This window comes from Numenius arquata, chromosome 8 (assembly GCF_964106895.1).
Source record: "Numenius arquata chromosome 8, bNumArq3.hap1.1, whole genome shotgun sequence".
Lineage (NCBI taxonomy): Eukaryota > Metazoa > Chordata > Aves > Charadriiformes > Scolopacidae > Numenius > Numenius arquata.
Genome location: NC_133583.1, coordinates 52,020,087 through 52,044,266, shown reverse-complemented (window position 1 = coordinate 52,044,266; position 24,180 = coordinate 52,020,087). Strand labels below are relative to the sequence as shown.

Below are 24,180 nucleotides of genomic sequence, written 5' to 3'. Positions count from 1 at the left end.
CCCACGTTGCTCACAGAACACCACCCATGTTTCATCTGGGAATGGCTCCCACTACGCAGAAGGACAGTATCCAGCACAACAGTGCATTGATCTCACCCAACTACACAAATAAAACAGCCCTGGGGCTGATCGCTGGCAGGTGGCCATGGTACAGCCCCGCATCTGAGGGTCTAGCCAAAAGCTCTTCTCCTCAGAGCCAGGTGGCTTCATCCATATTGCCATAAGGGAACAGGTCCTGGCCCAGTCACTGGCCAGGAGGGTGTTAACTGGCATGGACCAAAGCAGTGCTAGGGAGCATGCTAATGATGAGAGAGGATGGACCAATGTGGGACGGTGCCCTGGCTCTCGTAAGTACTAGTGCAGACATGGCCACCTTAGCCCCTCTAGGGCAATCTCTACCCTGTGGGGGTAAAAGCACACCCACAGGACCCATCCCTTTTTGTCCACACTGCTGCGTCTTTAGTTGAACTGTAGCTCAGGTTGCAGGTGTCCAGCCTGAGCTTGGGAAGAGCTGAGTTGAAAGCACCTCCCAGGGAATTGGTTTCAGCATCCCTATGTTCAGCTTCCCCCAAACCACCTGCAGAGCTCGCTGGGCACCTCTGTGGGGTGGTGGCTGCTCTCCAAGGGAAATCCTGCTCTCGCAGGGTGCAGTTTTCTGCCTGGAAGATGACAGCTGCTGCTAGGGCAGAGCCACGCACACCCACGTGCCGGCTGAATAATGAAAACAAAAATGCCTCGCTCCCGCCTGGATGCTGTTTTATTGCCCGGCTTGTGGTTGCTGCCATGTGACTCGTTTCCAGGGGAGGCCACCCAGCACTTCTCTTGCAAAAAGGAGAAATGATTGCAGAGCCCGAGCTGCTGTGCAGTTGGGAAAGCAGATCAATACACGTTCGGCAGATCAATCACTGTCGTGGGCAAGGGAATTCTAGCTGGAAAAACTCTCCTGCTTCTGCTGGGTCATTAGTAGAGCCCCCTATTCTAAATCAGGGCCTCCATCTAACAACAGTGCTCTACTTGATTAATGCTGATTAGCCCTGCTTTGCTTGGTACGTTGATTAAAACGCAAGGTTCATTTCCCAGGTTTCCTTCCCAATCATATTGCCTAATTTCTTTTGGCACCTCCACAGCCTCTTAATTCTTCAGTCCTCCAAGAAGCTCATCAGACAAGGACAATGCTGCGGCACTAACAAACAAAGGGCAGATGTGAATTATATCCAAAGGGAAGCTCTCTCCTATGCTGTTACTCTATATGGTAGACCGGCTGGTGGTGTCTTCACTTTAAAATGTTGCTCATTACAGCTTCAAAGGCAGATAAAAACCCATCATCACTCAAGATTTCCCTATATACCTGCCCTTTCAGACACATCTGCTTGATTCCCACCAACTGTAGAAGGGAAGGGACCCGTATTGCCTCTTCTCTAAATTATCAGCTGAATTGCCAGAGGAATGGCTTTATGGGTTGAGACCAATCGCCCACCCGGCTTGTTCAGTGACTGTAGCAGATGCATAAAAATCAACAGAAATAGGGCACATACAAAGTGGCCTTGGCCCAGTCTTCCCAGCTTTGGTGATCTGTGGTTCAAGGGTCTTCATCAGCTAGAAGCCATACCCATCTCACGGGGTTTAACATCCACCAACACCTTGTCAAACCCTTCCCTGAACTCATGCCAACCTCCACAACATCCTGTGGCAACAGGATGGGCAGCTCAATTGCACTTCGTGTGAAAAAGTACTTGCTTGTGTTTGTATCAAATCTACTGCTTGCTTGATTTCAAAAACACCTAGTTTTGAGGAAAAGGCAGCAATTCCTTCCCTCCCAGCTCTGTACTGTCCATGAAATGGTAGGTCTCTGGTTTTGCCCCTTCAGGCACCTCTTGTTCTAGCCAGGGAGTCCTACCTTCATACAGAAACAATTTTGCAGCTCACTGGAAGTTGTTTCAATAAAACAAGCAGGGCTTAAGAAAACGAAGATCCCGTTACTGCCTCTGTTTCACAGTAAGAGGGTGGAAATTCAGACTATCTCTAAAACACAACCAAGTAAATAACAATTTGGCACCGAGAGCAATGAGTTAATCTGACATCTGAATATTCCCTGCTATTAAATAAGATGAAGACTTGCCTCCTTCAGCTCTTATGTAAATAGAACTCATCTGCGATGCAGATTTTATTAATTAACTGGCAAATCGAGAAAACCCCAATAGGCTGTAATTGAACTTCATGTTGATGATAGATGAGGAGACACTTAACAGGCCATCCGCTGTGTCTGCACAGTCACTCCTGGAGCTGCTGCCATCCCCACCCATCCTCACGGCAGAGAGGCTGCCCCGTCCTGAGCAAAATCCAGAAAATCTGAGGGGGAGATGCCCAGAGCTGCTGGGATACCTTTGCCTCCTGAAGCACCCTCTGGCTGGTCATGCTGCTCTGCAGGGCATCACCTGTCTGCAACTTCCAGGCTCTCACAGGAGGCAGGCACGAGCTGCTGAACCTTTAACAGAAGTCCCCTCATAGCTTTGAGGGGACTTTCTACCTGATCACCTCTAACATGAAGAGGGGACACTCAATGGCACTGTGGAGAGCTGGGAAGCTCAGGTATTCCTGAGGGTCCTGGGTAACCAGAGAAATGTAAGATTTCCAGGTGCCTGGGGATGATATACCCCAGTGATGATATACCCTATAGAAACACACTAGAAACCAAGACCTAAGGCAAAGCACAGACCAGTTAGATTTAACCGGGTTCCGGCAGTGACTCCCTGCCGGGCAACCCCAATGGTGACAGGACAGCCCATCTGTGGAGAAGGCAGCCCTAAAGCCCTGCAGGAGCACCGTGTTGCCCTTCTCCGGCGAGGCGGCACGCAACTGAGCCCAGCAGGAAGGAGATTAAGGCGTTATTGATGTAGGGGGAGAAGGGATGAATGAAACAACCCCCTGCATGGGTGCTTTGCAGTTCTTGGTGAGGAACTAATTTTGCATTTATTTTGCTAGAGAAACAGCGAGGCGGCAGCGAGGCGCCCACCCTCAGAGCTGCTGAAGCCTGGGTTCATCTCGGCACAGGAAGGGGAAGTCACATTTGAGACACTGAGATGTGAGAAGAGTTTCATTATTGCTCTGGATGGCCCCTTTATTAGAGGAAAACACGTTATTTAATGAAGCGGAAAGGAAACAGGAGCTCCCTGCTGTGTCCGGAAAGGTGTCTCTTTTCAGCTTTGCTTCATTCCCCTTATTTATGGGAGGGAGGGAGGTCGGTCGGACAGACCTATCCATCCCTGTAGCACCGCGTGCCTGGGGCTCATGAGGGGTGCTCCAAGGACACTCCAAACCAAGATCTCTTCACAGACAGCAACCCATGAGCGCAGTCCCTGCTGGACTCCCCAGCTTTTGGGTATCTCCCTGTGCCCACACTCCGGTGGTCAGAGGCTGGCCTTATGTGTAGGCATGGGGTACCAAGGTCTACCCCCTCTCCAAGCACACACACCCCAGGTGCTTCACACCCAGCAATTCAATGCCATTCCCTTGTTATCCAGGGGAAACTGAGGCATGGGAGATGTGTTATCCACATTTGGCATCAAGTCTGAAGACCACGTTTGATGAAAGGGGACAGGGAACACTCTCCCCATAGCTTCCTTGCAAAGTGCCCTCAGATTACTAGGGAAGGACCTGATTTCTCACGACTGGCTTAACAAACCCAGCATGGGATTCACACATCCAGCTAATTCTTCCCAGCTGGCACCAATTATTTTCCAAGGTAGATTTGCTCTCTCAATTACACTCCACAAAGTTTTCAGCTGGAAAGGCAGAATCTCTCTTCTTTCCCTTCCTCCTCTCCTAGTAATTGGGTTGTTTTTTTTTTAGCAATATGTCAACAGATTTCAGGAGCAGAACAGGCTCACATTCCCTTTGCTGGGACAACTCTAGCTCTGTTAGGAATTGAGATGAAAGGAAACTTGCTTTCATCCCAGCATAAGCAGGCAAGAAGTGGAGCATGAACAGAGAGAAGATGAGCAGAGAAGCAAGCACTATGATTTTGTTCTGGGTTCCTGCACCTAAAGCTGTCCTTAATCACCACTCATGAGTCATAGCCAGTTCTTTCACTGGGAGCTCCAGACAAGGTAATTTCTTTTCAGAGACTCACAGGCACGTTGGCTGGAAGAGACCTCTGGATGTCCCCAGTCTGACCACTCATAACTTGCTCCCAGAATTTGCTTGGGACCTGTCCTGTTCCCAAAGTGAGGGTCTTTGAAAGTGTTCTGATGTGAGAGAGCATCCTGCAGTGGAGAACATGTTGGAGGAAGAAGAATTGTTTCAGCAGTTGTCTACTCTCTTTGCTGCTCTGAAAAACTCCCCAGGCCACCTCCAATAAGACAGCTGTACTGGGAGATGAACTCTGGGACCTGTGTGGGCCAGGGTTTGTGGAGGACAGCAGGAGGAGGGGATCCGTAGGATCTCAGGAGACTGAATAAAACAAAAGGACAGGGCTTGCAGAAAGCAGTGAGGTTCAAGATAAGGTCAGGAGCTGGAGAGGGGCTGTGTGTGTGAAGGGTGAATAACCACAGACTCAGACTGTCAAACCCTTTGTCTGTTCTGGCTGCTTCACCCCAAGAACCAAGTGCCTTCATGCATTATTTACAAGACTGCAGGGACCACAGCCCCTTCTCAACCCCATCGCTAGGACCTTCCAGTGACTTCCAAGTGAAGGAACAAGTTTCCTGCAAATTACATTTCCGGCAAGCATCTCTGCTAATTAAAGATTATGAAATGAATTTACTGTTGCTTCAATTAAAATCCATTCACAGTTAATACCTTCCTCTTTTCCAACGTTATTTATTTATTGAGGGTGGGGAAGGAAGGAACCGCATTCAAGTCTCCAGAAGTTCTCTGGATTTGGAACAGACTCGGCTCTGCCTCGTTACATGGAATAGGTCCCTGGAGAATGCAGGCTGATTGCAGTCTAATTTATGGCATTCATCAACATATGAATTAATGCTGGGGTCTCAGATATGAGATCTCTTTATTTCCCCCTCTCTCCTCGCACAACCTCGGCAGCTCGGCTCCGCTGCCACGCTTCCTTCCCTCCCAGTACTTCTTATTTCCCTCATTAAAGGAACAGCCTTGTTTTTGGTTAAGAAAGCTTGTTTATGGTGAACGAACTGGGCATCTCACCTGGCTTTCTGTGAATTGAAGTCAACTGGAACCAAGAAGGATCTAGTCCCCAGTTTTGAGTAAGTCTTGGATCTGGTGCTCTGCTGCTGTGTGCCTCAGCTTCCCTGCCTGTGACATAAGGATGCTGTTCCCGGCTTCCCTCTGAAAGCCACAGCAAGAATAAAAATACTTTTGTGCTTTGGAGCCCTGCAGGGAAGTTTGCAGAGGCCTTTTGTGTGTTTTACTATTGCTCTGCTGTAGTGTTCTTGGCTTTGACCTTGGACGGAGCCAGACAAAAGAATAATCAAACAAGGCCACTTATATTTCAGGTGCATGTTGGACACTTGTTAAAGAAAGCCTAGAACTGCAAAGTCTTGCGGTAGCAGCCGTTAACCCGTATGGTGACTGGAAGCCCCGGAGCTATTGACAAGGTTATAAATCATCAGCGGTGGTGGATGAGGGGCTGCTTGTCTACTCTTTCTCTGCCCAGAGGCTGGCACAGGCAAAACGCGACAGCAAAACAAATCTAAGGGCAGAAAGTGGGTGTGCAGCGTGCCTCGGGCAGGGAAGGCAGGTCTGGGAGTGGGTCGAGATACACAGAAGAACATTCAGCTATTTAAAGGGAAGACCTTTGCTTCATCAACGTGAGGAGGCAACCGTTGGATTGGGTAACAGTGAAGACAGGTATAGTCCAGGAAGGGAACTATAGGCCTATGATCTCTGACCGCTAGGGTCAGGCTTCCTTTCCTTGGGGCATAACTCCACAGCCAGAACTGGTTTTGAGACAGAAATCTCAGTGTCTGTGCTCTCTCACCGGTCAGATCCCAAGGTCACCTTCAGCAGGGTCTCCCATTCTGGAGATGAGGTCTGGGTGCAATTTCACTGAGGCTCAGCACCACGATGAACAGAGTGGCTGCTGCTCCATCTCTCACCTGTTCTTCCTGAACTGTCTAAATATGCATGGACTTAGTGAATGTGGCTTAGTTTTTTTTTCTCTGCTCTCTGATAAAATAAATAAAGCATGCAAGGTCATTTTTACACTAATGCATAGATTGCTCTGTCCATCAAAAACATCAAAGAGTGCTCCAGGGAAGAAAGGAATAGGCAGGTCTCTGTGCTTGGTGGGACAGAGCAAGATGTGGGCTCCGATTGCAGTGAAGGAGACTCGAGCTGGATTCATTAGGAAAAGCTATAACCCGGCACTGGAGGCCAAGAGCTGACTGCATAGCTCCTCACTGATGAGAGACCTCCTTCATCTGTGGAACAGCAGGTTCAGCCAGGAGAACATGCAATTCAATCAACATTTTGAAAGCCAAGAGCTTTGGTGAGCTCTGGACTACTTGATGTAACATTAGCGGACTTTTAATACCTACACAGTAGTAAAGTGGAGTAGTCCAAGGACTACATCTCTATGTGGTTAACAAGCTACACAACAAAATCATGCCCTGCTCATTATGAATGTCACCTTTAGTCTTAATTCAGCCTTCTCCTGGGGTTTCAACTCCTAGAAGGGAACGTTTCCCTGGCTAAATTACTCCTTGGTAGCATCAGGCAAGCAGATTGGAAAATACATCCTGCAGCACTTTCGTCACAAAATAAAAAGATGGAAGAGGTGCAATCACACCTCTGGCTGCAGGTGGGTTAAAAGCTGTTTCCATATTTGTTAAATACGCATTTTTCACTTTTGCTGGTTCTGCTCCTGAGTTTATCCTGTCCCAAAGTAATCAAGCGTTTTGCTGCCACTGCCAATCACAACTGTCTGCTGCTGACAAGAGAAGCGGTGCTGCTAGAGGTGGAGCACCACAGGGTGCTCGAGGCAATGTCCCTGCTGAGACGCAGCAGAGCTCAGGCCAGGCTGGAGCTTCTTCACGCTCCTGTCACTCAGTCGGGGGCTGCTGCAGTTTGCGAGGAGTTGGCTGAGCTTGCCTGACCTGAATGGGGAAACGGGGTGCTACCACCCAATTTCGACCTTCAGTCCAGAAGGGCTGTGCCCACATCTTTCCCCCGTTCCAGCACCCACGTGCCTGTAGCAGCTGGATGTTCTCACCTGTGATCCACCACTTGCACACATTGCTCTGGAGCACAGGAAAGGGAGTGTTATCCACTTTTATTCAGAATGCTATATCTTCTAGTGCCCACTAAAAGACAAACACAGGCTAACGTTACAGTCCCCCCTCTACCACCAACTCCTTTAATGTGAGGATGCCTGGTGCAGCAGAGGTGGCCAGGATGTGGCCCACAGGGTTGGTGTCCCACCTGTGAGCACGGGAGCCGTCTGCAGACACTGTTGAGCAGGCGACAAGGCGTGGGCCAGGCACGCAACGCACGGCGTGATGCCGAGCTGAATCAGTGCCTGGGAAATAGCAGGTAAGGGTTATGAAAGGTGGCGGGGAAAGGGCACGGCTGGAGCACAATCTGCAATGCAGAAGAGAGCACTGCATCACCTCTCGGATGCGGTGGCGGATTAATCAGGAGTCACGGAGTGTATTTGTAACCTGCCTGGCAACCCAGCTGCATTTCACACGCTCAGCCCTACTCGGCTCTTCCTCCACACCTGAAATACCAGCATGACTTTACAGTGAGAAGCAGGTCCTGCTCTGGGAGGAAAAAACACTGGAGCAAAGTCTTTGTGAGGGAGAGACAGCAGAGCTACACACTCCTTCGTGTGTCTCTGCTAGGGTTAGGGAATGAGAACTAGTGTTTGGGGAGGTCTCTATTTCTGTTCCTCTGCCTGCAATGGGGAAGTATTTCATGGAAGCAGGTAAGTTTTCCTATTTGCCTTGCTCAGTTCCTTCATCTCTACCTTACCTCCACCACTGCTGACATTGAAAGTTCCCTTCTGGAGCCCAGGAGTTAGCAGGTGGAATGATCCCTCAGTCCTGCCCTTTTCATCTATTTTTACCTGTTCTGTGTCCACGCAGCACTTTCTAGGGATGCAAACAGAACATGTAATTCACTCTTCCCACCTCACCTCCACACTCACCTCCATTAGTCCTGTTGGCCTGGGCTCGTTTACTTGGGAAATGCTCCCCTTTCTTTCACGAAGGAAGCTTTTCATGCCGGTTATTTTTGTTCATGCCTTCAGCCTCTCAAATCCATTGAATAAGCCAAGCTGTCCATGAGATGGTGCCACATGCAGAGTTAAAACCCCATTTTGTTCACCAGAGACAGCAGATAAATAGGGAAACATCTTCCTTGGCACTGCATTTGATATGGCATGTTCATGATGTCACTTATTATTACAATCTGGACTTCTTCAGCTCTGGGAACATGAATAATACAGCATCAAAAAAACCTGTTTTTTTTAAAAGGTGTTTTTATATATAGATAGATAAAGATAGTTTGCTCTGATTCATCTGCTCAAAACTGCTTCTGTTCCTTGTTTGTTTGGTTTTTTTCAAGCAGAAATCACTGGGCAAGAAGAATGCCAAGAATGGAAATCCAGGATAAGCCTATTTTTCACAACTTCTTGTCATGCAGGAAGGTTGCTGACAAAACTTTGGAAGAGGTCTGGAATTTGCTTGGAAATGAAGTCACTGCTCTGGGGTGTAATGCAGCAGCCGTGCAGAGCCAGGCAGGGAGGCAGGGAAGAGCATCCGACCCATCAGGGGATGAATGAAGGTCAGCATACCTCATCCCTGGGAAGGCCGCAGAGGCGGGGACACGAGCTGGCATCTGGATGTGCATGTGGATGTCATCCTGCACAGCTAAAATCTGAATGGTTTGAAGAAGTCCTGTGAAGACCGTTTTACCTTGTGCCAAATGAGGGCATAAGCCTTTGTTCTTTGTTATTCTGCTGACGAGGCACGGTGGCATCTTTGGTGGGGATCAGAGCATGGTGTCAGCAGCCAGCACAGAAGAGAGATGCAAAAAAAACCCTTAAAATGGAAAAATGACCCTTGGGCAGATGAATGTCTCACTCAAAAGGACAGATGCTCATACTGCTGCTGGAGTTGCACCTCCTGATTATATTCTCGGCCAGCTTCTGGATAGCTCTCAGCCAGGGCAACACAGAAAGCCTCCTGTGCCATGACAAACTTGACAGTGATGAACTCCTAGGCTGCTCTCCACCCCTACAGCTCAGTTTGCACCTGACAGTTGGTGCCGCATCCACAGCCCGTTGCCTCCATCTCCCTTCCCTGTCGCAAAGGAGGCCATGATGCCAGCAGCAGAGCTGGAGCAGGGTCAGATCTCTGGCCGTGGTGTAGCACCCAGGCTGTAGGACAGTCTCAGGCTTCACCTTCTGTAGAAACCCTGGGATCTGCTCCTGGTCACAGACAAGGAACCAGACTGTCTGCTCTGGGCGTCGCTCGTGATATGTCAAAGAGGTTTTTCAGCTCTGTGTGGACACCAGCATTACCAAAGGCATGTCCCACTAGTGAGTTTGATCCTGCCCGTATGGAAATAAAACACCAGTGCTTTGACTGTAGTTATGTAGAGATTAAGCCATAAAATAAAAATACTAAGGAAACAGCTGAAACAAACACTCAACATCCATCATGAGGGACAAGATCTTTCTCAATCCACTAAAACATTATTTTTTCTTGTTCCCAGGGGCCACAACGCTGCTCTTCTGCATGAGATATATGTGTCATTGGATATGTGTGTATCCCTAAATTTAATTTGTTCAATTGCTTTAGGACAAGCAGCTAATTCTGAAATACATTTTGCTCCCATAATCAACCCCTCTGCCAAATGGCATTTGGGCAGAATTGTGGAGATTGTGATTTTTATTTAAAGTGATTTATCGAAATCATTAGCAATATTTCCTAAGTGGAATCCATGGCAATCCTTTTAATCTTCCCCCCATCACAACAAATGCAAACATTTTTTTTAATAACAGAGAGTTTGAAATATAAGGTTATTAAAATCCACACTTTTATATGTCTCCGTGCTCTTTCCCTCTGTAATGGGATGGAAACGGTAATCGTGGAAATAAAGCCTCCCCCTTTCAGACAAGAGATGCAGAGGGTGTATAACAAACAATTAAACATCTATTTAGTCACTTTGAATTGAGATGGATGCTCATGAAAATGAAAGAGGCCAACTTTGCTTTCACTGCAGGGAAATGCAAAAGGTGGAGGGTTGTTTTTTTTTGGTATCGCCCTAAGCCCCTTTTTATGCATTCAGCGCCTGCAGCAAACCTCAGAGCTTCCCCAAGCGTTTTTCCAGCCTCTTCCCAAAAGTGCTCTGTGGAAAACCGAGGAGGACTGCCCTCTGTCCCGCTGGAGTGAGGTCCGGGCTGCTGGCACCAGTTGTCCCCAGGCAAGCAGAGAGCCGCCAGCTGATGCTTTGCTTCATCCTCCCGACATGCTGATTCACCGCCATGCGTTTCCAGGGAGCCGGGTGTGAGGCGTGGGAGATGGATCTCTGCCAGCTGCGCCAGCTGTGCTGCTAGCCCCCAGCCATGGGCAACGGGACAGGGACCACCAGCATCCGTGCTGCCAAGCCACCGGGCAGTCCGGGTGGGCTCTGTGAGTGGGTCTCCATAGGTACCAGCCCTCAAGGGTACCCAAAGGCAAGGAACCCCTGACAGCCCCATCTGGGCAGGGTGCAGGGGCTCAGAAACAGCCAAGCACCAGGGCTCCTTTGGCCAGTACTTGGGAAGCAGTGGGGAGGAGAAGATGTCAGCCAGGTCTCAGTACATTCCCCCTTTGTTTTTAAATGAGTAAAAACCAGTTGGATGACGGTACGGCTGGCAGGAAAGAGCTGTTGTCAGCCTGGTTTTATAGGTGGGGAGGGAGTCTCTCACATGCAACCCTGTTCAAGCATTCATTCAGACAGTCCTCACTGCCTATGAATTCTTCTGCAAGGGCTGTTTTGACCCATATCACACGGGGCAGAGACCCTGACCCAGCTTCCTGGGAACTCTAACCCAGGTCTGATTAAAGCACTTGAAGGTAGTGAGGACCTTAAGAGCCACAGCATGCCCTTTTGCCCTCAGTTCCTCTGATTAATCTCCACACACACACACACCTTTGCAAATACTTTGCCCCAAATCACTCAGCTCCATCCCCTCCTGGGAACAAAGTGCGATGGGAACTCATCTGGGACAGTGACACACAGATCCACACAGCCACAGGGATGGCTCAGCCCGAACCAGATGCTCTCCCTTTCCCTCCAGTTGATGCACTGGTGCCATGGCAACTGCTAACACCAAACAGCTGTGATGAAAATACAGCTTCAGAGCAGCTTCAACCCCCAAAGACCGGTGGGCATGTCACAGAGGTTGTCATCTCCTCCTGGGGACTCCAGCCCTCCAGAGCGGGCCAAAGCCAGGCTGCACTATCAAAGCATCCCTACAGCTTCATGCTCTGGAGGCAGAGGAGGAGCTCCAACCCCAGACATCGTAATGCCAGGGCAGAGGGACATGTCCCATTGCAGGATATGTCTCCATGCAGCTGCCCAGATGTGTTTCTGTAACCTGTCACAGCTCTGTCACTTGTGAGAAGAAATTTTAGGAGGCTGTAAAATGGTCCTGGGGGACAGACATCGGTGTCACCTGGTCCGTGCATGCTCGAAGGCAGGCAGAAAAGCTTTTTTTCCATTTTCTTTGCTCCTGGGCTGTACAATCTGCCCATCATCTACCTGAGCCCTGGTGATTTTATTGTAAGGGAGAGATTTTGCCATTTTATTCTACAGTCTTCCAACCCCCAGGCAGCTGGCAGGATTGCTGCTGGCTGGTAATACACACCCAAAAAAAAAAAGTTAATCTTTTGCTATTATTTCTCAGAAGCTCCATTTGGCTGCATTCAGGCCTAATGTGGTGATTTCCTTGCCTTTGTGACAGCTATTTCCTACATGGGGAAGCTGCACCCAAAAAAAAAAGTAGATGTGAAAAATGGAGCTGTGATTTATTTTCACCTCCAAATATAGAAAGACAATTTCCCCCTCTCGAAGATTTCCTCTTCCTTGTCTTTAAATAAGTCCCAGTGCCTTCAAACCAAGCCAAAATCCCAGTGAAATCCCATTGGCAAGGGGGATGCGGAGATGTGTTTGTAGGGAACCCCGACCAGTTTAAACCCATCATCAAGGTGACTAGGGACAGTCTGGCTCTTACCAGTTTGCCCAGACATCTAACCAGGGAGGGGGGATGGCGAGGGAGCTCAACCCCAAATCCTCTGGGCTTTCTGCAAATCAGGCATCCCGCTGATGCCAAAACTTTGCTGGGTGGCAGCTGAGGGGGGAGCGGGGCTGTGGGGAGCATCATTCCCTTGGGATGCTGCTTGGGATTGATGATGTCCGCCCTCCTCCCGGCAGCGCCAGCGATTTGATTTCTCACGGCAGCACAGCTCCCAGACAAAGGCTGTGCTCAGCGCTCGTGTTTGGGCTGAAGCTGAGGGCTCTTCCGCGAGGGGACACCAGATCTGTCCCCAGCGCTGCCTGAGCCTGGGCTGCCGCTGGGACACGCCGGCCGTGCCCCCGTGCACACGCGTGTACCTACGCACACCCACACACATGCACCAGCTGCTCCCCACCTCTCTGGGAAGATCCAGCGGCTGGATCAAGGCACGTCTTTTGGCCGGATCAAGGCACGTCTTTTGGCATGGAAAGGATTAACTCGCCAGGGAGCAGCGTTGGAGGCTGAGCCTGTGCTCCCGCCACGCATCGCCGGCTTCACAGCAGGCTCGGGAGTTGTGGAGCCAACCTCTCGGCAGCTAATCCCCCTCGCTGCAGGCAGCCGGGGCAGCTGGGAAGAGGCAGCGGGGCTGTGGGGTGAAGGGACAGGGACGGGGAGGAGTGTACACACACACACACGCACGCGTGCACGCACGCCCCGCAGACAGCAGGCAACGGCACCGGATCGGTGGCTGTTTGCAGGGAGGTCCGTAGGGAACCGGGAGATGAATAAAACAAGCCAGAGCACCAGGCGAGCAGATCTGTTCACTTGCAAAAGTCCTTAAGGTAAAACCCGAGAGTGGCTGCTCCTCGGCTGGGGCTGCCCTTCGGATACTGGGGACTGGGCTCTCTGCTCTCCTGGTCATTGTCTCCGACTATGATTTTATTTTTAAAGGAATCGATCAGGAGATGCCGGCAAAAGAAGTTGCTGAAAGCCAGGCTGGCGTGGCCGGGAGCTGTGTGCCGACGGCACCGTCACGCACCGGGAGCAGCTGAACTTTGTGGGGTTTGAATACAGGTTTCTCCTCTGTGGAGGCATCGGGCAGCGTTACGGGGAGAGTCACCGCACACCTTGCGCCTGCTGCTACCCAGACTGAGTCCGGGGGATGGCAAAGGGGGGACTTCTGTCTCTCCAAGGACCATCGCCTGTGAAAAGAAGCTGAAGAAAGGCAATTCATCTTTCTTTTCCAGATGACTGAAAATACCTACAGGATCCTGTCGCTCCAGTTTTCATCAGTAAGTAACATCCGGGAGAGACAGCTGAGGAACAAAAATGATATCATTCGAAATCATTCCAGCACCTACTTTTTCCCAAGGAACTTCATGCCTGTAGGGGTTTGCTGCGGGCATTTCCAGGAGTGAGGACCAACGTACAGCAGATGCATCCCTATCGGATCATGTAAGCATTTGCAAGTGAGAAACCTACCCCAGCAACACCATCTCTGCCCAGTTTGCAGTACATGGTTTGGTGTAAGCACAGCAATTCTCACCTCTTTCTCTCCCTTCTAAATCTCTTGGGCTTGGAGATCTCTTTCCTCATTGCAATTATGATTATTTGCAACATCAGTGCCATCAAAGATTGGAGCACTTTCCTCTCCCAGATCCTCCCCAGCGTTAACAAGACTCTGAACTTGGTACAGCAAGTGGAAGCCACCACCAGCTCGGTGGTAAGTGTCCTCCAGGACCCTGAGCAGGACAACTACCTGTCCAACAGCCAGTCCATGAACTCCAGCAACTTCACGGCTGGCCTGGACCACTTGTTCCAGTATTCATACTCGGACAATGACCAGCTTTACAAGGAGTACAAACCCCCTCCTCGAGACGCCATTCCTCTGCCCAAGGCTGTCCTCTACCTTCTCATGGCAGCCCTGGTGGTGGTGGCAGTGGCGTACGCCATTGTCGGGCATCTCATCAAGGACCTCATTCACGACTTCATAGGTGAGTGCGGGCATCACGCGCTGTGTGCATGTGCTCAAAAAGCAGCCTGGTACAAAGCCTGGGGGTGATGGCTGGCATCTCTCCTTTGATTTGGGTGGGTTTTAGACCGAGCCTTGACACTTTCACATTTGCGAGAGCGTTAGTTTATCTGATGTGCTGGGGTCTCCAAACTGAGCTGAATGTTGATCAGCTCCCTGGAGAAAATACTTGGGTTTAGCCCCTTTCCTAAAGAAATGATACTTGTGCGTGTGTGTGTGCGTATAAATGTGTGTGTATAAATGTGTACGTGTGTGCTGCCAAACGACTGTAAAATCCATTGGCGGGTTTCAACTGAGCTTGGTTTAGAGGTCTCCAAAACGAAAAGTTTCATGGCAACAGATACCTGAGCGCAGGATAACAGCCCACTAGGGCATTGTGAAAGAAAAGCTTAACCTCTTATCAGACACCAGTGAATCCACAAACTCCTAGGAAACACAGGTCAGCAGTCTGCCTCCCTTGTACGACACCTAGCACAACCATCACAGCCTCTGAGGCTCCTGCAACAAATCTACAAGACGATAACCCAAAGAGTGTGCATTTTTATGGAAACTGGCTTCCCAGCTCTTTCATTTCACCCTGTTGCTGATGAATGAGGTCCCTCATCGAGTCCGACATCGGGGACGAGAGCACAAACACTCTGCAGCCACCATGGGCAGGCAGAGGTGCTTGGCTGCTTACAGCAAGCCTTCAGTCATACTTCTGTTGTTTGCCCCATAATTTGAAAGGCTGGTGGTGCCGGGGAGTGCAAATGTACCCAATTCCCCTCCGAATCCTCCGTACTTTTAGCCCTCACACCCTGACAGCCACCTCGCCATGTCCTCGGGGGACAGGGCCCCACTGCAGGGAGCTGGTGGCAGTTTTCCAGCTCAGACAGGGGCACAGGAGGGTTCCACAGGGGGATTTAAGCTCCTGGCTCCTGCTGATATACATACCCGCCCTGAAAGCTCTGGGGAGCAATGTCCTCTGCAGGGGAGCAGAGCTGAAATCCCATTGCACATCCCTTGCTCTGAGCCTGCCCCCCAGGTAGGGATGAAGCCCTGCAGGCTCCATCTCTGCAGTGGAAGGGAGATCACACTCATCTGGAGCAAAATCCACGTGCTCATTCATGATTCCCTTTTATTTCCCTGCTCCTGGGATGCAGGAGATGATACACACCGGCCAAAACTTTGACAGGTGCCTGCAGGGTGGGCAGCACCCATGCTTTGCTGATGGGAGGCCAAGCCAAGTCCCTGGCACAGGGGGTCACGACCGGGCAGGGGCCAGCAGATCTGGGACACGGGTATTTGGGGAGGAGGTATATGGGACAGGAAGGGTTGAACCTCCTGGCAGGGAGTAGTGCTCGGGGTCACACATGAGGCTCAGCCAGGAAAACGGCAGGGAGCTGCTGCTGAGGAGTCTTTCTTCGCCCCAGCTGGAAGGGAACGGATACTGTCTTAAAGTGTTAAATATAACACTTAATCAGCAGCTTTCTGGGGCTGTAGCGTCTCCCGGCTCTGCTGTTCATCTGATTTAGCGTTGCCTTCCCAACAAAGGTAGGCAGCAGGGACAGCACCTAAAAATATACACACTCCTGCCCCAAGATGCTCAAAGGACCAGGTCAGAGCAGGTTAGAAACACCCCCCAAGGTGGGAGCCAGCCCAGACGCAGTGCCCCCCACGGAGCAGACACCCCTGCCCCAGATGCTGGGGTCCCTGATGCAGGACAACTTGGATGTGGGTGCTCAAAACAACCCCTGGGGTGGGTAATGCAAAGTAGGGTCAAAATCGTCATAAATGTCATGCCTCCCCCAGGCAGGGAGAGAGGCTGAAGCCGTGGTCAGAGGCACCCGTGCCCCCACCATGCTATTTCCAGCTGAGCACCATCACTCCCTGGTGACCTTGGACACCTTTTGCTTTTGTGTGGGATGTCTGCGTGGGACAGGGTCAGTGGGGAGCCCCTTCCATCGCAAAGCCCTTTGCAAAGGGACTTCCACGGCCTTTCACAGCACTGGAGGGACACCCCTGGGGTCTTTCCGCTTTCTGTCACTTTGGAAGAAGCCCTTTCCCAGCTGAACACCCCCACTGAGGGCAGAGCATCCTCCCTGCCCTGGCTGGAGTGACATCTCTCCAAGTTAGGATCAGAAATCCAGATGTGAGCTTCTGACCCATCCAGGCAGAAAGGAGATGACATTTCCCAAACTCCAGCAGCACCCAAAGGCTGCCTCCAGCTTGGCCTATTTAGCACTCTGGGCCCGTCTTCACACCATTTATACACTTAAAATGAGCCAGTCCTCGGAGGAGAGCGGACGAGACTGTGTTTGTGAACACTGCCAAGCAGCAGCCTTTAAAGAGAAGGTTTCATTTGAATGAGTTTGCATAAAATTACTTCAGGGACAGGACAGAGGGACTGAAGGATAGTAAATAAGAAGCTGGTCTATTAGCTGCTTTAACACAATGCCTGGATTTATATACTCAGTAGCAGCTCCAACCCTCACTATCAGCGTTTCTGTGCTAATCATATTTAGAAGGATAGAGAGAGATGTGGAAATAAGATGCCAAAGGGCTGGAGTCTGTTTCGGGGAGATTAAAGTGTGAATAGTTAATCGCTACTTTAAACAGTCACTTGGAGACATCAAGAACGATTTGGACTCCTCAATAACAGCTTGTAGGACACGGCTGGGGGAGTCAAAGCATCACCCCATCCCCGTGCGCTCACGGGGACTGCGAGAAGCGGGCGCTGGGCTCAGTTCGGGATGGCAGAGGAGCTCTCGGGATGCTGGCGAGCTCTCCCCCTGCGAAATCTGAATGGATATTTCAGACACCAGCACCTCTCTCGCAGCCACTTTTTAAAAATTCAATTAGAGCTTGTCCAGGCATCCCCAAGGGAAGACAAATGCTGCTGTGATGCCCAGTAGGGTGGGGAGGAGCAGAAAATGGGAGGCTGCATCAGAGGAGAGGGAAGGATGTATTGCTGGAGAGAGGGAAGGCAGAATTCCCCCTGGCCAGGGTGGGGATCCTGTCTGTCCTCATCCCCTCGAGCACCTGGATATGGATAAAAGGGCTCTGAGAGAGCCTGTGTTCAGCTCTTCCTGGAGAGACCTGGCCAAGAGGAGCCCAAAATACCTTAATTTCTCTCCAGTTGCTCCCTGCTTGCTCTGAGCTGACAAAGTCTCACAGTTGCAACTTTCCCAAAACTCATCGGGCATCTCCACTTCGGGGACCATTGCCAGCCCCCCCGTGGCAGGACGTCAGAGCAGCGCAGCTCTGACACGGCTACCAGTTAAGACAAATTGGGTCGAAGCATTTGGAAAGCGGCTTAACTGGGGAGCGCTGGAGAGCTGCCGGAGACGGCGCTGCGGCGAAGTGACGGCTTGGCAAATGACAAGCCTGTCGCCAATGTACGAAGCGCCTAATTACTGCAATCCTTGGGAACCAGCCCGCCCTCCCTCCTCCATCCCCAGCAGTTCACTGAATATCGCCCTTATTTAAATGCACACACACAAAAAAAAAAGGAGAAAAAAAGAAAAGGGGGAAAAAAAAGTTTGACTGGAAACAAAGCTGTTGCCATGGAGACTGCGGCGCGTGTGGTCCCCGGGAAAGCATCTCGCTGCCTGCACAGGAACCACACAGGAAGGGTCTGTTGGTCTGCGTGGGAGCTGACGTTTTGCCCGTGTCCCCTGGTTCAGCCAAGGTCTCCTCTGAGTTGCTAATCTCCAGAGGAGACCTTGAGGAAACTTTTCCTTCGGGAATGGGCCCATGGCAGATGCCCCACTGGGGTAAGGCAGGACAGGTTCACCAGCGCTGGTGGGACTGCGCTGGTCCATGGCTTTGGGACTGCTCAGAACCTTAAGCCAGTCTTGGAGCGGGATCTTTCTTTTCTTTGCCCTTTTGACCCACCAGCTGTATTTTTATTTTTCAGCCTTATCTCCACCCGCCACATTTCAGGCTTCTTTGGGAAACGGTCTCCTTGAACAAAGAAACAGTGCATGAATGTAGCGTTGCTGAAAATAGCTGCTGGGTGATCCTGCAGGGACTCGGGATCCACTTTTAATTGCTCCCACGCAGAACCGCAGGGCTCTTAGGATAATTCAGCCCATGGCAGGGACTGCAGATAGTGTCTCAGGCTCGTCAGAGAGGACTTAACGTCTTCTTTTGGGGCTCTGTTTTGAGAATGATTCATTTGCCTGCCAAAGTTATGGGAAAAGAAGAAACTGTGTGAGGTTCCCTTCTGTTTCCCCGCCTCGGTGCTAACCCACCTCTGACACCAACCCCCCGGCCTCAGTTTCCCTTTTGGTGCATGGGGGTGCATTAGGGGTTCCTTAGCTGCCGGTCTAGGGGTGCTGATGTCTAGTTGATGTCAGTGGCTTTCGTCAGGTTAATTCCATCCCCACATCCACCTTGGCATTGCCATGGCTGTGGCTATCGGCTGGACAAGTGGCCACAGTGCTCTGGCCCTGAGAAAAGCGTGCAGAGGTGGCCCCACTCTTGGACGGTTTCATGGCCAAACCTTTGAAACGCAAAGCCCAAGCAGTGAGATGGCTACCAACATGTGCTGCCAAGGATCAACCAAGGCTGGCCTTGAGGATGCACCATCCCGCAGCACCATTTCCATTTCGGCCATTGCATTGTCCAGCAATGGGCTGTGACAGGTCCCTGGGGTGAGGACCATGCCTTTCTGGTCCTCTGCAAGTGCTAGTCTTCCTCAAGCTGAGACCGAGCAGGGCTCCTCACCCTCTCAGCATCTTCACTGCCTCTGTGGCAAATGCCTCAGGCTGGAAGATGCGGAGAGCAACTAACGACCTCCAGGAGCATCCCTGCCTCCCACGTACCACACCTGAGTCATCACCCCTTGGAGATCCAGTCTCTGGAGCAGCAATGCTGCCCAGCGGATAGGACTGGGATCAGATGCAGGCTTGGTCCGGGCTTATACTGGTGCAGAGAAGCTATTTTTAAGAGAATATCGTGATTAATTGAATGTCTTTACTGTGTCACCCCACCAGACCCCTTATGCCGGTGACAGCTCTGCAGAGGGACAGCATCCTTACCTGTCCATCGGCAAAGCCGTGTGGCCATGTTGTCCACACTGCAGGACACTTTTGACTCTGCCAGCACAGCTGACCTAAGAAATCTCTGCAAAACAGGAGGGAAGAACAGACTCCTACAGCAACTTCATTTAGAAAGACATGAATCTGGGGGGAAAGGGGGACTTCTTGCTAATAAATTACTACTGGCAGAGGCAGACAGAGATTTGCTGGCAGAACCAACCTGGGAAATGTCTGCTGATTTTGCTAATGAATAAGCAAAGTCTGTCCTGCAAATGAGACGGATACAGTGTCCAGCTGCGACTGCTGCATGCGTCAAACATGTGAGGGATACCCTTGAACTTGTGTCCGATGGGAGTGCTTTGACCGGAGCTGGTCCTGCCTTGCTGCAGCGTATGAGGTGATCGCTGGGTCAGGACCTGTTTCAAACAAAGAGGTCTTCTGCTCCTGCTGCTGGGAAAAGGGCTTTTTTAGCAGCTGTTTTCACACCCAGCTCCATTTAAAGCAAGTAAAACTAGAGCACGAGTTTGATTGTTCATCTAACCTGTTTCCCCTTCTGTTGCTTGTTTCCATCTCTGCAGGGAGTGTGAACGTCTCACTCACTGGGTTGCATTTAAATTTCAGCCCTTTCTCCCACCTTGCTTTGCTCTTCTGTCAGGGACATCTCTTTTCCAGTGGCTGAAGTGCCTCATGGACATCCTGCCCTGTCACTGGTGAATGCAGGGGACCTGGTTAACCCACTGGGATGAGACTGGGCGTAGAGCATCCCTGTGCCCCTGTGCAGACAGGCAGCAGGAGGCTGCTCCCTGCTGCCTGCCACTGTAAAGGGTTTCTAAGCAAGGACAGTCCCTCATGCCACCGGTATGAGGAGGGGTAACGTGCTGCAAAACCTAGGCAGCCCAGAACAGTATCTTTCTGCCTCCTTGGATCAGCACATCCCAAAGGTCCTGCTTCCAGGGATGCTGTCAAAGACTCAGGCAGAGCCAGGGAGGTGCAGGGGCACTTTGTGCCACATCACTCTACTATTTAGGGAGAGATGCTATTCCGCAGCTCCTGGTTTACCAGTCTACTCTATCTCCTCTCCCCAGCTGCTTTGGATCAATAAGTCCATATTGATCTCATCCCATCTCAGCACTTTCCACCTCGCCTTTCACCCTGCAAGACCTCAGCAGACACACTGCGCCTCGCACCAGGCAAGCAGGGAGAGGTGCCCCTGGGTTAGATGCTGCTCCCCCAGCCTGGCTGAGAATCTCACTTTGTCCTTCTCTTTTATCTGAGACATTCACATACCTGCCTGTGTCCATGCCCTGATTTTGCAGGATGTGTTACAAGCTCCTTCCATGGGCAGGGTAGGGGGAGGCAATGCATTTCCTCACCTCCCATCCTGGGTCCAGGAGCGCCACTGCCCCAGGAGCGCACCATGGGACCCCTGCTCCCCCCAGCTCTGCCTTTGGGTGCCCCAGGTCCATTGGGTGTCCCGGTTCAGACTGACTTTTCTTGCCTTCTAGCTAGAGCACATGTGAACATGAATGTGGACTTTGCTCCAAAAGAGGATTTCATTTTCCTCTCAGTGCCAATTGTGCCCATTTTCTGTTGGTCATGCAGAACCCCTCCCAGATGTAAGGCATGAAGAGACAAATACCTGTCATGACGCTAAGGGCTTCAGCTACCTTCAGTCGGTCACCACCATCCCTCAGCTCCTGGCACCTCATCACCCTCCATCACCTGATTACAACCGTCTGCAGGGTTCACCATCCGAGGTTTCTAACACTTGCTTGTGCATGACGTGAGGTTGTACATCCCACCCCCGCAAAGGTCCTTCCGCATCAGAGCAAAGTTTAATCCCACTGGGGCCAAAGGTATGCAGGTCTCCTCTCTCCTCCCCTTCATCAAGGGTCCCCCACGAGGGACCCTGGAGGACCCCAGTTTCTCACACACAGGCTGAGCAAACTGGGGAGGAGCTGGAGGGAGAAGCTGGGGAGAAGCATGCATTGCTGGGACAGAGCTGGCCAGTGGTGGCTGGCGAGGGAGACAAAGGCGCTGACATTTTTATGGCTGTTTCTCCAGGGTCCTGCCAGCAGGAGATTCTCCGCCAGCTCCATGGGGCCTCGCTCCCCTCTTCTGCACATGGCAACATGCTGAAGTTACAGACCATAAATGGCCACAAATAACATGTAATTGTGTAATTACTTCACTCCTTACTTACACAGTCAAATCATAAAGGCATCGCAGTAAATACCCTCTAATGACAGCCTAATTACATCTTCCTGCAGATTACCGGGTAATTAGATCCAGCAGGCTCCAGAAATAATTCCCAGGGAAGCAGCAGTTCGGATTAGTGCATACAATCCAGCCCACATTTACCCAGGAATTAGACTGTGGCAGCCTCATGCAAGCCACCTTCCCTGGGCACCCCAGCCAGCCATGTTCCCTTTGGTCACAATGCACCATGACCCTTTTCCCATGGAAATGGCTTTTGCTGAGCTCTCCCAGCACTCTCCTGAAACACCCATCCTCTGTGTTTCTGCCTTTATCACGGTGCCATGCCCAGCTCTTGCTTCTTCTGCCTGCAAATGTCTCCAAGAGTTCCTTGTTTGGCCACCAAATGCCACCTCTCCTTGCCCACAGGCATGCAAAGCCGTGGTCTTTGATTCCCTTTGCAACACTCACCCAATGGCTCCCAGAATATCTGGGGACCTGTCACCTCTTTTTCTATGGGTTATTCCCCTTCTTCCTTGCCAGACCAGCCCCTGTTCCCACTGGAGTTTTACCACTGACGTCAAGGAAAACAAGACGAGACCTTTAATAGTATTTGTAGGAGGCAATCTTGTTATTGCCTTCCGGATCCTCCTCATGCCAAGCAGCTGCGCGGGGTTGGCATGAGCCTGGGAGGTCTTGGAAGCAGGAGACAGGGATCCGGGCTGTGGGACCAGGCTGGGAAGCAGCCGGTGGAGTGTTTGGCTTTGGTCTAAATCCAGTAAATCCAAGCAAAATGGAAGCTTTAAAGGAAAAAAGACCTAAATGAGCCTCCTGAGCTTGGCTGATTTCCTCAGGGAAGGGTTGTGTTGGGGAGCCCAGGCTCTGGTGGGGGCTGTGGACCATGCAAATGAAACCTAAATGCCCCAGTTGGGACTCGGGGTAAACCCGAGGCTCCCCAAAAGCCTTTGGACCACATCTTTGCTGAGTTCCCCAGCCATTCTTGCCAGCACCGTGGTAGTCATGAGGACTGTGGTGGTTCTTCTCCTGCCCTTCCCATTGCACAACTGGCAGATCCTGCTGGTGCGGTGATGGAGGTGAACAAAAAAGGAAAAATGAGAAAAAGCAGTCACTCTCTGGACATGCCACCGGCATCCAACATGGTGTGAGCTCTCTCCTCCTTGGAGCCTGCACCTACATCCAGCCAGCCCACACCAGGCAGTGGGGCACAAGCCCTTCTGCTCCCTGCCCGGCCCCTGTGGAAGGGTGGACACCCAGCCCAACTCCACAGCATGAGCATCACTCCAAAAGCCATGCCCTGCACCCTTGGGGATGTCATGGCCAAATGGCTTTAGTCTGGAGAAAAAAGTCAAATATTGCATTGCAAAAATGACAAAACTTCTGAAGTTTCTTCAAAAAAGAAGGAAAAGCTTTGGGGTTTTTGAAAAAGCCCAAAGACCCACAGGTCTTTCCCATCTCTCCTCACCACTTGGTGACCCAAGAAATGAGACTTTCCTCTCCTTTCATCCCTGGGATCCCATCCTGACATTTGCCATCATTTGCCTTGGTTTTGATGCAAAACTTTTTTTCCATAGCCCATGAAGAAGGCAATGCCTTGCTGTGATTGCCTTTCTCTGACCCTGCTCTGCCAGGCAGCCCACCTCCCCCACCGAAGAGCTGCAAGTGAAGTGCCCCATGAGTACAGAAAAAATTCTGAAATACCCTATGCCACAAGGGAGAGAAGTGTTATTTCTCGAGTGGCTGTGATGCACTCCCGTGGTGGATAAGCCATGTCCCATTTTAATGTCACACAGTTATTTAATTAACCCCTCTGTTTCTACAGCAAAAACCCACTGTAGGAAATCCATGCTTTCCCATGCACACTTTACTTCAGAGACACTGCATTTTCATTTTTGGGATTAGCAGGGTGATTTCATTTGCCTAAACTGTGAGAGATTCCAGAAACCAGCAGCCTGAAAACCAGCGCAGAGCTGGGAAGAGTAGAGACGCTGGTACTGGCGGGTGGAGGGAGCTGGAGGGGCAGGGGTGGGCAAGGGACCCTCCTGAGGGGTGAACACCAGGAGTGAGGGGTAGGACGTAGTGGGGAGCAGTGATTTCCCAGCCACCTTTGACTCTGGAGCCAGCCAGATGTAACCAGGGACTTGTTTTGTGCTTTTCCTTCCTCCAGACTGGATCTTCGGCCCAAGCCCTGACGACAACAGCAACAAAAGCGATGTCAACTGCATCAGCAACAGTGTCAACGAGATGAGCGAGATCCCCGAGGTGCCACGGCGCCGGGACCGTCAGCCCCAGGACGTGGTCATTGCCATCAGCGAGACCTGCCACCTCCCGCAGCAGACATGACCGGTGGCCGGGCCAGGCAGGATGGAGCAGTGAGAAGGAGCAGAGGGACGAAGCAGCAGGATGGAGTGGAAGGATGGAGAAGCAGGATGGCACAGCACGATGATGCAGCAGCCAGCTTGCAGGACCAGGTGGCGAGAGGATGGGATGGGCAGAGCCAACACCACGGAGCAAAGCCCTCCTCGCCCCGGTTTTGCCAACCTCTAAGGACCTTGCCGGGGTGGGCAGCATCACCCCTTCTCCCGGGCTCGTCAGTCCTGCCCTGACGTCTGCCCATGGGTTTGTGACCTCCCTTTCTTCCCTGTGAATAGCAAAAAAAAAAAAAAGCAAATGCAAAATACAGCCACAAAACAAATCTCTCAAGAGAAATG

At 51.2% G+C, this 24,180-nt stretch overlaps 1 protein-coding gene across 1 annotated transcript; it reads left to right on the top strand.

Annotated features, from left to right (window-relative positions):
- Positions 1-13,150: 13,150 nt before the first annotated feature.
- On the top strand, positions 13,151-24,180 carry SMIM44 (small integral membrane protein 44). Its single transcript, XM_074152604.1, has 2 exons — positions 13,151-14,193; positions 23,637-24,180. The coding sequence occupies exons 1-2, from the start codon at positions 13,716-13,718 to the stop codon at positions 23,810-23,812; spliced, it is 654 nt and encodes a 217-aa protein (XP_074008705.1). The 5' UTR covers positions 13,151-13,715; the 3' UTR covers positions 23,813-24,180.

Bases quoted from the DNA above. Each gene is read 5' to 3' on its own strand.
- SMIM44 (XM_074152604.1), top strand. From the start codon at position 13,716: ATGGTTTGGTGTAAGCACAGCAATTCTCACCTCTTTCTCTCCCTTCTA. The intron at 14,194-23,636 runs GTGAGTGCGGGC...TCCTTCCTCCAG, and splicing joins CCTCATTCACGACTTCATAG to ACTGGATCTTCGGCCCAAGC.